The 14,622-nt window shown below is 37.4% G+C and overlaps 1 protein-coding gene across 2 annotated transcripts in view; it reads right to left on the minus strand.

The window, feature by feature from the left end:
- Positions 1-14,622, minus strand: part of SBF2 (SET binding factor 2) — a 526,457-nt gene that overhangs the window by 78,496 nt on the left and 433,339 nt on the right. For both annotated transcript variants that reach the window (XM_069091201.1, XM_069091202.1), the window contains exon 27: positions 4,840-5,036. In XM_069091201.1, the coding sequence (XP_068947302.1) occupies positions 4,840-5,036 (197 nt within the window). The remainder of the gene's footprint in view (positions 1-4,839; positions 5,037-14,622) is intronic.

Below are 14,622 nucleotides of genomic sequence, written 5' to 3' on the forward strand. Positions count from 1 at the left end.
CCCCCCCCCCCAGCCTACCCTCCCTTCCATCATCCCCCCTCTTATCCCCTTTCCCCCCTACTCTCCTGGAGGGTGAGATACCCTCTTTAGTGTGTATTTCACTCCCTCCTCAAGCCAAATTCAATGGAAATAAGGTTGACCCATTCCCTTTTGCCTTCCTATTCTTTCCCTCCATTGTAACCATTTTCCCTTGCCTCTTCTGTATGAGACAGTTTACCCCAATCTGTCTCTCCCCATCTCCTCTCATTATATTCCTCTCACCTCTTAATTTCACCTTTTAAGTATCATCCCTTCCTGTTAAATTGGTCCTGTGCCCTCTATCTATATATACCTGTAAACAAACACACACACATTCACATATATATTCATATGCCCATATACCCTCATATATAGACAGATATAATATTTCTAATCCCTTCAACTACTGAGAAAAGTTTCATAAGTCACAATTATTGTATTTCCATGAAGGAATATTAATAGTTCAACTTTGATAAATTCCTTATGATTTCTTTTCCCTGTTTATCTTCTCATGCTTCTCTTGCTTCTTGTATCTGAATGTCAAATTTTCTATTCAACTCTGGTTTTTTCAGCAAGAATGCTTGAAAGTCCTCTATTCCACTGAATGACCATATTTTCCCCTGAAACATGATACTCAGTTTTGCTGGATAGGTGACTCTTGGTTTTAATCCCAGCTCCTTTGACCTCTGGAATATCATATTCCAAGCCCTTCGATCCCTCAGTGTAGAAGCTGCCAGATCCTGGGTTATCCTGATTGTGTTTCCACAATATTCAAACTGTTTCCTCCTGGCTGCTTGTAATATTCTCTCCTTAATCTGGGAATTCCGGAACCTGGCTATAATATTCCTAGGAGTTTTCTTTTTGGGATCTTTTTCAGGAGGTGATTGGTGGATTCTTTCAATCTCTATTTTGCCCTCTGGTACTAAAACATCAGGGCAGTTTTCTTTGAGAACTTCCTGGAGGATGATTTCTAGGTTCTTACTTTGGTCATGGCTTTCAGGTAGTCCAATAATTTTTAAATTATCTCTCCTGGATCTATTTTCCAGGTCAGTGGTTTTTCCCATGAGATATTTCACATTGCCTTCTATTCTTTCATTTGTTTGGATCTGTTTAACAGCATCTTGATTTCTCAGAAAGTCATTAGCTTCCATTTGCTCCAATCTAATTCTGAAGCAATGATTCTCCTCAGTGAGCTTTTGAGATTCTTTTTCTATCTGGCAAATTCGACTTTTTAAGGCATTCTTCTCCTCATTGCCTTTTTGAGCCTCCTTTGCCATTTGAGTCAGTCTGTTTTTTAAGTAATTATTTTCCTCAGTCAGGCTGTTGACTCTCATTTCATAATTTTCTTGCATCATTCTTACTTCTCTTCCCAGTTTTTCCTCCACTTCTCTTATCTGCTTCTTAAGGTCCTCTATGGCCTGTAACCAGCTTGTATTTTCCTTTGAAGCTTTTGGTGCAGGAGCTCTGACTTCACTGTCTTCCTCCTGTTCCATGCTTTGCTCCTTCTTGTCCCCAAAATAGGAGTGTAATGTTGGAATCTTCTGTCTGCTTTGTTTCCTTTGCCTGCTCATTTTGCCACTCAATTACTTGACTTTTGGGCTTTTTGCCACAGTAGGACTCTGCCACCAGACAGGGGAGTTTTCGTCCCAAATGCTGGGGTTTTCTCAGCTGCGGAGGTATTAGATGGGTGCCCTCTCTGAGGTCTCCACACGCAAGCTGGACACACACCCTAGGACCTCCACCCTAGACTGCAATCCAGATCCAAGCAGGTTAAAGCAAGAGCGATTACCCCCTCAGACTAGTTCTTGGTCCCCCTACACTCTTCAGGCCATGAGCTGAAGCTGCCACATGGTGTCTCAGCGGTTTCTTGCCCCGGAGGTAAAAGCCATGCACTCCCACTTACTGGTCCCAAAGTCCAGACTGCACTGACATCTCACTTTGTCCTTTGCATCTATGTGTTGATAAATCTGGAAACGGCCACAGCTGCTGCTGATCTGGAGTTCCTCTGGCCAGCAGTTGGTCAGGCCATCCCTGGGGCTGAAACCTCGGCATGGGGCTGGGCTCGGCTCCCAGAGCCCTGCGCTGGATTCCTGCTGGCTTTCCGGGCTGTCCTCAGCAGGAGGTTAACTTCTCTGTGTCATTTTGTGGGTTCTGCAGCTCCAGAGTTTGTTCAGAGTCCCCTTTTAACATGGATTGGGGAAGGTAGAAGCTGGAGCCGCGGGAAGGTAGTGTTTTTACTCCGCCATCTTGGCTCTGCCCCCCCAGATAGCCAATTGATTCTTAAATTTTCTCACTTTGACTTTTGTTTTGCAGGCCAGTTATTTTTTTTCCTATTAGATACCTTAAATTTTCTTCTGCTTTTTTTAGTCTTTTGACTTTGAATATTTCTTGTTGTCTCTCAGAGTATTTGTGTCCATGAACTTTTATTTGGTCCATTCTAAACTTCTGGAAGTTTGTTTCTTGGGTAAGATTTTGTATTTCTTGTTCCAAGCTGATACTTCCTTTCCCAAATCTTTTTTCTCTCATTTTGTTGATATAAAGTGAAGATTCCAGAGGTTGAATGATTTGCCCAAAGTAATTTGTTTTCCAATTTTTTCCTCTAGTGTTCACTTTTAAAATCACTTAGTAATTACTATCCCTTTTTGGTTTTGTTTTGTTTTAAACTATTATTTCATTTCTTCTATGAATTCTAGTGGAAATTGTGTCCAAACTGAATTTTTCTTTGAAACTGCTTGTAGACCTTTTGGAATCATTCTTTTCTTCTAAGTTTATGTCTTGAGAAACCCTATCATTGTAATAGTTCTTTATGATGGGATTAAAAAAAATACTCATCCTTCCAAGTTACTTCCAGACTTTGGAATTTATGTTGGAACTTGCTCTTTGAAATTGTGGAGGGATCATCTGGGCTGAGTTTATCTCCTCCAGGGTCCTTTTGCTGATTTCTTGGGGTATTGAATGTTGTGTTTTCTAGAATCTCAGAGACAGGTCTGTCTTTGGATCTCTAAGTTTTTAATGCTTCTAAACTCTTGTGATTGTTAAAGTTGAATTTTTAATAGCTAAAAGTGGTCTCTTAAGAGTTGATATAACCAACTCCATTTTGTTCTATATGCATCATCTTGCTTTAGCATGTACTGTGAGACCACTTACAACATACTGATTTCCTTTAATATCTCCTTTATGCTTCTAATTGCTACCCAAAATAGGTTTTATCACTGGAAAGGACTATTTTCATAGACTGAGGAAAGTCTGTTCCTCTTATTTTTTCGTGTCTCACAAGGTACATGTGATTTTCTTTGATCTAATGTGAATGGCTATGTTTAACAAGGACATACTTGTTTTTTAACTAGTGATGGGCATCCTCTTTTGTTGTAACAAACATACTTTTCCTTTCTACATGACCAACCTGCTTTGTAACAAGCATGTCTTTTTTTTTTTTTTTGCCTGGGATAATGATTACCTGAATTTCCAGCTGAATTATAAGAACCTCACATGTTCATCAACTGCTAATAGAGTGTATTTACTCCGAATGAATAAACTGCAATTTTTCCTATGTGTCATGTTGGATTTTTTGGTAGTACTTAGCTAATGATTATAAAGAAAACTCAAGCAACATGATTCAGGGAAAAGTCTGATTACCACCTGCATAGTTTGAGCTCTTCAGATTTCTGACCTGAGTTTGGGAATGTACCACACTCCTATGGGCTTGCCTCTGGTTGGAAGTTCCAGTTAGATTGCTGCTTATACTCAGCCACTTTCCCACACATGGAAAGCTCCGCTGATTCAGAGCAACAGAAATGTAGGCTCCCTTTTGCTCTGGCATTCCTACCCTGGTTATGACCCAGAAGGCTTCAGATTGTGCTGGAGGCTGGAGATGAGACACTGTTGTACTTTTGGGTCTGAGCCACACAGCCACTATTTGCTTCTGAACTCACTCTTCACTCAGTATACAGATTTGCCCCCCCTCTCCAATCTGTTCTAGATCTGTGACCTGAAACTGTGTAGTAAATGACAGAACTGCCAGCAGGCACCTGTTCCTGCATCCTGTAGAAAGTTGGAGACTTCCCAAGGGGGTCTGGGTTCTCAAATTGCCCTGTTGCACAGCCTCAACCTTCTGGAATGACCTACATTGCACTGCCTTTGATCAGACTTCCCTCCTTAAGGTCCAAAGACCTGTTTATCACCTCAAACTAGAAATCTGACACACTGTCATTCTTCTCTGAATTAACAATTAGGACTTGGTATGTGCATTTTCTAGGTCTTTGTGGAGGACATACTTGGAGGAGTTCAGCAGTTCTTCTTCCTGCCACTTTGTCATCTTGGCTTTGGCAGGTACTTTTTCAAGATTTTTTATGAGAATTTCTTTTAAGATCCAAGTAAGCAAGGGATTGAAATGAGAATGAACTACCAGCACTCAAGGTTAGCATAGTTTTGGGTCATATTATGGTTAACAAATATGGTAAAGTTGGAAAAGGCTTTAATCAGCTAAATGACAATATGACATAGAAGGAAAAAGTGATAGAAGTAAATGGTGTTTATACTTGAGAACATAAGAGAAAATAAGGAAAACCTAGGCATGGGTTAAGATTAGGGTTGGAGATATGAGGACACTTATGGATCATCCAGTCTAATCCTCTCCTTTTAGAAGAAGAAAACAGATGTGAAGAGGGAAAATGACATGGCCAGGTCAAGACAGAAGATTAATGGAAGAGCTGGGACTAAAATAGCAGTGTACTGGGCTCTTTCCACTGTGCCCTGATCATGGCTTCTCCTGCTGAGGGAAACGAACACAGTCAGCCTGCATGGGCTACACTGAGTGCTTACCTGTAGAATGAGGGTTTGGGGATTTGAAAAGTCCAACGACTCCTTTTCCATGGAATCCGCCAGCTCGAAGCAGCAGGGTACTGGTTTTGGTGTTTTTCCAGCAGACAACAGGCAGGCGATTTTGTCGATAACAGCGAGCCACTCTTGGTAAGCTACTGTCCTGGACAGCTTGAGGTACCACTAACAGCCCTGGGTAGCTTCAGTTCCATAGTAAGGGAGGGAAAAAAGGAAGGGAGAGGGAAGTAGGGTGCGAGGGAAAGGCAAAGGGAGTGATAGTGGGAGAGGAGAGGGGAGGAAGGAGGGTGGAACAAGAGGGAAAGGGAGGAAAAGATAGAGGGAGAAAGGAAAGAGGGAGAGAAAGTATATGAATATCAAAATGGTTGTTAAATCTCATATTCAGGAGAGGATCACAATTTAAGTGGTAAAATGTGCAATCCCTTGGGGGATTAGACTGACTTTATGTCAACAATATGTTCCCTTCGTTTATTTCTATGATGAATTTGTAATGGGAGACTTTTTTTAATCAGGACGCTTTCAATGATAATCACATCCCTTAGTGGCACAAGTTCTGTTTTTGGACGACTTTGAAAGCAAAGCTGACTGGTGAAAAGTCTGCAGTTTGAACCTGTTTTTTTCCCCTTGTACTGTGTTCTTAATTTAGCTCTGCTTTTCCTCAACTTGAAATAAAGATTGTAAAGATTAATGGTTTGGTGTCCGGTTTATGAGAATGACATGTCACAGTGCCAACAGCTCACTGGATCACTGAAAACAAAACAAAGACTTTAGCACCAGGATATATGATTGCCTGAGATGGCTAAAGGATTAAATATGAAAAACAAATCATTGTTGGTATGAGGACAATATGTTCAAATGTCAAAGTATGTTTAAATATTTTATTAACACTGCACACTGATACTTATTTTAAAAACAGATTAGCTAAAAATTGTAGGACATGATGTAGGGAGAACAGAAAAACAGATGAACATCTTATTTTACAATTCAGTGAATGTAAAATGATGGGCAGATTTCAAGGAATTTAATATATTTCCTTCTATGAGTCAACTCAGAAACTCAACCCCAAAGAGATTTCACACCCACCACTATTCTCCTTTCTCTAGTCTGTGGGCAGCCCAGCCTGATGCTGATGAGGAAGGCCCCTATATAGATATGCTGGTTGCCTCCTTCAACAAAGGAAGATACAAAAACCATTTTTCAAGCTTCTAAGTTCATGTTTCTAAAGCATTTTGAAGGTTGGGTACCATAGTTAGCCTTATTTTAGATTTCTAATATGTAGTAAAATCTCATTTATTCAGACTAACTGTGGGAGAATCCATTTCCAAATTGTTTAAAAAAAAAAAAACCCAGATTATCAACATAATCACATATTGCATATAAACCAAAGGATCATGGACTCACAGATGGAAGGGCTATCTAAACAAGGGTTATCTTCCTCATTTTGCAGATATGAAAGTGAAGACCACAGAAATTGAATGACTTGCTCCAGGTCATAGGCAGATAGTGACAGAACCAGGATTTTAATCCAGGTCCTTTGACTGCATATCTAGGACTCTCTCGAATATGCTACGCTGTAAACATCCTAGTCTTTAAAGTCCAGGTCAAATCCATCTCCTCTATGAAGGAGGATCTGTCCCACATTCCTTCCCAGAAAGGAATGTTTTTTCCCCACCCTTGGATCTTTTTTCTACTTTCATAGTTATCATGTTCTATTTCATATTATAGTAATTTGTATTTATATCTTAATCACTTAACTATGCTTTGCATGAGGGATAAGACCACATTTTATTTATCTTTGTGTCTTTATACTGGTCAGGTAACTCAGTGTCTCGTGCAACTTCTTAAGTCTGTAAAAGAGAACTCCCAATATGCACTGACAGAGGTAGTTTCCATTCTTGAAGCTCCCTAGCTAATTAAATTACAGTTCTGGAATAACAACAACAACAAAAAAAAAACCACCCCAATAACAAAATTCAGCACACACAATCCCTGAGTAGAGTAGAATGAGGTAAGGAGAGTAGCTTCAAACATTGTTCAGGAAGCATGGTTAAGTTCAGATTTTGGCAGTTGTGTGGACAATAGGCTATAGCCAACTTGTTCTTCTTGTTCCATTAAGAAATTTCAACTCATCTTGCTTCTATATTGCTCTATGCACTCTACAGGGCTTCTCATTCCCTCCATTTTTTCCAAGAGGACCATCCTATCTTCTCCCTTTCCTCATGAAGCAAAGAAATCTTTCTTCTCTCTTTTTAAATTTTAAACATTTTATTTTTCTAATTATATCTAAAAACAAGTTTTTAACATTTTCATTCAAAAATTGAGTTCAAATTCTCTCCTTTCCTTTTTCTTTCCCCCTCTCACTGAGAAGGTAAGCAATTTGATATAGGTTATACATGTGTAGTCATGCAAAATATATGTCTGTATTAGTCACACTGTCAAAGAAAACAGACCAAAGGAAAAAAAACATAAAAAATAAAGTTAAAAAAATAGTGTGCTTTGATTTGCATTCAGATTCTATCAGTTCTTTCTCTGGATGTGGATAGCATTTCATCTCAAGTCCTTCAAAACTGTCTTGGATCCTTGTACTGCTGAGAATTGCTAAGTCATTCATAGTTGATCACTATACAATATTGCTGTTACTGTGTACAATGCTCTCTTGGTTCCATTACTACACTATGCATAAATTCATGTAAGTCTTTCCAGGTTTTTCTGAAAGCATCCTGCTCATCATTTCTTATAGGCCAATAGTATTCCATCATAATCATATACCATAACTTGTTCAGCCGTTTTGCAATTGATGTGCACCCCCTCAATTTCCAATTCTTTGCCATCACAAAAAGAACTGCTATAAGCATTTTCGTACATAAAAGTCCATTTCTTCTTTGTAAAAAAAAAAATTCCTAGTACTGGTATTGCTGGATCAAAGGGTATACATGGTTTTATAGCTCTTTGATCATAGTTTCAAATTATTCTTCAAAATGGCTGGATTAGTACATTACTCCACCAACAATGCATTAGTGTCCAATTTCCCCACATCCCCTCCAACCTTTTTCTTTTTCCTTTTTTTTTATGGTCACATTAGACAATCTGAAGGGTATGAGGTGGTACCTTGGAGTAGTTTTAATTTGCAATCTTTATTCAATAGTTATTTAGAGGACTTTTTCATATGATTATAGATAACTTTGATTTCTTTGTCTGAAAACTATCTGTTCATATCCTTTCACCGCATATCAATTGTGGAATGATTTATATTCTTATAAATTTGACTCCATTCTCCATATATTTGAGAAATGAGGCCTTTATCAGAGAAACTTGCTATCGAAATTTCCACCCAGTTTTCTACTTTCCTTCTAATCTTGGCTGCATTGTTTTTGTTTGTGCAAAATCTTTTCAGTTTAATGTAATAAAAATCACATACTTTATAGCTTGTAAAATTTGTTTGGTAATAAGTTTTTCCTTTATCCATAAATCTGAAAGGTAAACTATTTCATGCTCCCATAATATGCCTAGAGTATCACTCTTTATGTCTAAATAACATACTCATTTTAGTATAAGGTGTGAGATTTTGTAAAAAACTTTTTCTGCATCTATTGAGATAATCATATTTTTGTTGGTTTTGCTATTGATATGGTCAATTATGCTAATAGCTTTCATAATATTGAACCAGCCCTGCATTCCTGGTATAAATCCCACCTAGTCATAATGTATGATCTTTGTTATATAGTGCTGTCATCTCCTTGACAGTACTTTATTTAAAATTTATGCATCAATATTCATTAGGGAAATTTGATTTATAGTTTTCTTTTTCTGTTTTTGCTCTTCCTGGTTTAGGTATCAGCATCATGTTTGTATCATAAAAGGAATTTGGTAGGACTCCTTCTTTGTGTACATTCCTAAATAGTTTATATAATGGAATTAATTGTTCTTTAAGTGTTTAGTAGAATTCACTTGCAAATTTATCTGATTCTGGCAGTTTTTTTCTTAGGGAGTTCAATGATGGCTTGTTCAAGTTCTTTTCCTAAGATAGGTTATTTAAGTATTCTATTTCCTTTTCTGTTCATCTAGGCAATTTATATTTTTGTAAATATTCATCCATTTCACTTAGATTGTCAGACTTATTGGTATAAAATTGGGCAAAATAGCTTCTAATAATTGCTTTAAATTCCTCTTCATTGGTGGTGAATTCACCCTTTTCATTTTTGATACTGGTAATTTTATTTTCTTCTTTTAAATCAAATTAACCAATGATTTATTTATTTTATCGTCTGCCTCCCCCCAACCAGCTCCTATATGACTTTTCTCAGTAGTTGAAGGGAATAGAAATATATATATATATATACGTGTGTGTGTGTGTGTGTATATGAGGGTATATGGGCAAATGAATACATATGTGAATGTGTTTTATATGTTTACAGGTATACATAGAGGGCACAAGACCAATTTAACAGGAAGGGATGATACTTAAAAGGTGAAATTAAGAAGTGAGAAGGGAATATAATGAGAGGAGATGGGGAGAGACAGAATGGGGTAAACTAAAGAGGCAAGGGAAAATGGTCACAATGGAGGGGAAGAATAGGAAGGCAAAAGGGAATGGGTCAACCTTATTCCCACTGAATTTGGCTCAGGGAGGGAATGAAATGCACACTAAATAGGGTATCTCACCTTACAGAAGAGTAGGGGGGAAGGGGATGAGAGGGGGAATGATGGAAGGGAGGGTAGGCTGGGGGGGGGAGGGAAGTTGGAAGCACCCACTTTTGAAAAGGGACGGGATCAAAGTAGAGAACAGAACAAGTGGGAGGTGGGATAGGAGGGAGGGAAATATAGCCAGTCTTTTACAATATATCTACTATGTTATTGTTTTGCATTAGCCACACATGTACAACCTATACTGAACTGCTTATCTTCCCAGTAAGGGTGGGGGACAAGGGAGGAAGGGAATGAATCTGGAATTCAAAGTTTTAAAATCAAATGTTTAAAATATATATATATATATATATATAATTATTAATACTATTTTACATGTAATTGGGAAATAAGATATACAGGCACTGGGGCATAGAGATCCACTGGAAAAGTCGAAAAGGGTATGGGAGAATATATGGGAGAGAGCAGACTGGACGAGGGGATATCCTGTGGGATTGCTATTTTGAGGTGATGGGTAGGGGAAAAACGGGGAGAAAATTTGTAACTCAAAATCTTGCAGAAATGAATGATGAAAATCAGAAGTTAATAAAGCATTTGAAAAAAAAGAATTTTGATGCTATAAATGGAACCTATATCAGATTGCACACTATCTTGGGGAGGAGGGAGGAGAAGTAGGGGGAGAAAATCTGAAACCAAAATCTTTTGGAAGTGAATGTTGAAAACTAAAAATAAATTATTAAAAAAAAAAGATGAGCAGAACCAATAGAACATTGTACACAGTAACAGTGACACTGTGCGATGACTGACACTGATAGACTTAGCTCTTCTCAGCAATGCAAGGACCTAAAACAATTCCAAAATACTCATGATGGATAATGCCACTCACATCCAGAGAAAGAAATATGGAGTCTGAATACAGATCAAAGCAGACTATTCACTCTCTCTCTTTTTTTCCCTCATGGTTCCTCCTATTTGTTCTAATTCTTCTATACAACATGACTAATGTGAACATATGTTTAATAAGAATGTATATGTAGAACCTTTTTGAACTGCACACTGTCTTGGGTAGGGATATAGAGAAAATTTAAAACTTACGGAAGTGAGTGCTGAAAACAAAATAATTTATATAAGAAAAGAATTTGGATGTTATACCATTTGGTGCATAAACATAAGTTTAGTATTGATATTACTTCATTGTCTATGGTACCTTTTAGTAAGATGTAGTTTCTTTGCTTAACTCTTTTAATTAGATCTATTTTTGCTTTTGCTTTGTCTGAGGTCAGGATTGCTACTATTTCTTTTTTAGCTTCAGGTGAAGCATAATAGATTTTGTTTTAGGCACTTATTTTAAATCTGTGTGTGTCTCTCTGCTTCAGGTATATTTCTTATAAACTACATACTGTTGTTGGATTCTGGCTTTTAATCCACTCTACGCAGTCAAATCTTTCTCCCTAACTCTCTATCCCCAATGAAGGCAATATTCCATCTACTATCTTCCCTCTCAAACACTGGGTGGGAAGGAGTCTTTCTGGTGGAGTAGAAAGATGCCAAATCCTCTAGGTTAGATTAGATGACTGTTCAGGTTCCTTCCAAATGAATCTATCCCCTATGTCATTATGGTAACTAACTCACTTTCCCAAATGAATTTGCTCAAATACTGGTATTGCTTTCACATCACAAATTACAAAGTTGACTTTGACCTTTTTCATGCCGTGTCTCCCAACTGGAGCCTCTTGCCTTGTGTGCTGAAATTAGTAGTTACAGTTCTGTGCTCCACTTCCTTCTCTCCCTCTGTTCCTGAAGGCTACACGCAGGTATCCTTAGCAGTGGAGATCACTTTTAGGGTTGCTTAAGTATCTCTAATTATTCACTGCAGTTTTACTCTAAACGTACTTTCTATGACAGATACCTTATAACTATGTCTTTACTAGACATAAATTTTATCAGGGCAAGAATGAAAAAAAAAAACCAAACTGAAAATAAAATAAGGGCAGGAATGGTGTCTTATCTAAACTTCACATATCAGGTACTTAAAAAATTTACTTGTTGAACTGAAGGATACACACTTGAAGGATACATCTTCCTGTAACTTTGCATGGCTGCTATTACTTTTCATGTTCATAGGTCCTATACCATGCACAGCTGCTTCACAGTCCCAACTACTCAGATACGAGGCCTGGTTCCGTTGCCTCCCCAGTTCTGCCTGGGCCCTGCTGCTTGGATGAGGCTTTTCTAGGTATGGGTGGCATCAGTGCGGTTGAAGTATAACAGAAGAGGCTAACTATAGTCATGGACATACAGAGGAAGTGGTAGCTGATTTTTGTCAGTAGCAGAAGCCATACCCAATGCCCCTAAGCCTGGCCTAACCATTCACTACATTCACTTCTAATGGACATAATATTAGAAATTACTGCAATAGCAACAGCAAAAAGAAAAAAGAGATTGAGAGAATAATTATCGGTTAAAAAACCAAAATTATCATTTTGTGCAGATGATATGATGACATACTTGAAGAACCTAAAGAGTTAACTAAAATTAACTGAAACAATTGATAAATTTAGCAAACTTACAGGAGATAAAATAAACCCATAACTATTAGAATTTCTTTGTAATGTCAATAAAACCCAGAAAGAAGAGAAAGAGAAATTCCTTTAAAATCACCAAAGATTGTATAAAATACACAGTGAGTCTACCTTCCAAGACACACGTGAGAACTATATAAATACAATTACAAACAACTGGTTACAGAAATACAAGACTAAATAATGTGAAAAAAACACTACTTGCTCATAGGCAGGATGAAAATACTACCTAAATTAATTTACTTCTTTAATGGCATACCAATCAAACTACCAAAGGATTGCTTTATAGAGCTAGAAAAAATAATAACAAAATTCACACATGGAGGAAAAAAGAGGCAAGAATCTCAAAAGAAATAATGAAAAGAAAATGGAACAAAGAAGACCAGAAATTATTAAATCAATTTGGGACTCACTGAAAAATAGAAATCCTGGCCAGTGGGACAGATTAGGTATGTAACATGCAGAAGGAAATGTTTCTAATACCCTACAATAGTATTCAATAAACACAAGGACCTCAGCTATTATGATAAAGACTCAATATTTGACAAAAACTGTTGGGGAACTGGATAGCAATAAGGAAGAAATTAGATTTAGATCAACCCCTAACACTTCATACAAAATTAAGTTCCAAATAGACAGTAAGCCTACACATAAAAAAGGTCACATCATAAATAAGAGAAAAAAAGTACCTAGAAGACATATGGGTAGGACAAAAGTTCATGATCATATGAGAAATAGAGAGGAACACAGAAGATGAAATGGATAATTTTGATTACATAAAATATAAAAGTTTTTGCACAAACAGATCTAATAAAGCTAAGATTAAAGGGGAGTAATTAACTGGGAGAAAATCTGAGCAGCAAGCTGTTTGGAAAAAGGTTTTATTTTCAAGATATATAAGGAACTGATTCAAATTTATAAGAATATAAGGCATGGGTGTCAAATACAAATAGAAACCAATCCCAGCAATCACAAATTAACTTATCTATTGTATTGTATTTTTATTTATTTAAACATTTCCCAATCACGTTTTAATCTGATTCAGGTTGTACTTGGGAGTTTTGCTGGTCATGAGTACGACACTTCCAATCTAAGGTTCTGAGGGGAAGAAACCCAGGTGATTTATAGTCATATGACAAAAATCCTCCAGATCATTATTAATTAAAAAACTGTAAATTAAAGCTCTTCTGAGATTCCACCTAACACCATCAGGTTAGCAAGGATGACATAAAAAAATGATAAATGTTGGAGGAGCTATAAGAAAACAGACACAGTGATATTCTCTTGTTGAAACCATGAATGAGTACTTCCATTAGAAATGCATTCCATCAGAAATAAATCTATGATAGATTTAGGGTACAGAATTTACATGTATACATATACGTGTGTGTGTGTGTATACACATACATACTAAATTTTTTCCAGTAAAATATGAGGCAAAATTCTCAGCTGAGTTAAGTGGAAGGAAGGAGATCTATGGTGAACTCTGAGGAATGATGAAAAGTTTGGAAAAGTAACTGCAGCGAGTAAGATGGTGAACCTAAAGGGACATGTAAAAGGATTGCTTTTCAGCAGTGAGAGCCCAAGTAAAGTTATGTAATATCAATTTATAGTGGACTCAATTAGCACAGTTTCATGACTTTCTTCAACTTTATTCAGTGGCATGAGAATAGGAGGAAAGGTAGCAGATGGTAGATATAATCCAAGTGTGAGGCTTGGTAAAGCAACATGATAGAGGACAAATGACTTAAGGAGATAGTGCAGAGCTGAACTGATTCACTACTAGTGCGTAAAGATTAGGAAGGAAGAAGAATGTAGGCAGGACAGGAAACTGAGGGAGTGGAGGACTGGAGGACATGTTGAAAATGAAGAACAGGGTTTGGGGTTTTAAGGTGGAGGGAGAAGTGGAATGACAACAGATAATGAATTCCAGAGTTCTTGAACACTGAAGTAGAATGCTTGTGGGTAATGGAAACATCAAGGTATGGCTCTCTGTTTTGTTTGAGGTGCTGAGGCACCCTACATAAGAGATAAAATGTACTCTAATAAAAGCCTTATTAATTTATGCATTACTACTCCACCTGATCTTTTTGTGAAACTGCTATTAAGGATTGAAATTGATAGCTCTAAGAGTTAGAAAGTTTTTCCTAATATCAAACCTCAATTTGACTCTTGCTTGCTTCTATACATCACTCCTCGTTTTACCCATAATACCAGACCTTCAGATACTTGAAGAATGTCAACATGTCCCTCTCTTAAATCTTCTCTTCTTCAGGTTAAACAACCTTAGCTCCCTTTCCCAGTTCTTATGTGGTAAGGCTCCTCCCTGTCCCAGTCACCCTCTTCTTTGTTAATGCTGTTCCTAAAATGTGGTGCCCTGAACTGAAGAGAACAATATAGTCTTTACCAGTACAGAGTACAGTGAGATAGGCTTAGTCCAGTGCCTGGGCACGTACTCAATTTAAATCCATTCTCATTACCTCTCATTCTTATATTCTCTCTCTCTCTCTCTCTCTCTCTCTCTCTCTCTCTCTCTCTCTCT

This window comes from Petaurus breviceps, unplaced genomic scaffold (assembly GCF_028583685.1).
Source record: "Petaurus breviceps papuanus isolate PSGF00001 unplaced genomic scaffold, PetGlider_PUasm1.0 188, whole genome shotgun sequence".
Classification (NCBI taxonomy): domain Eukaryota; kingdom Metazoa; phylum Chordata; class Mammalia; order Diprotodontia; family Petauridae; genus Petaurus; species Petaurus breviceps.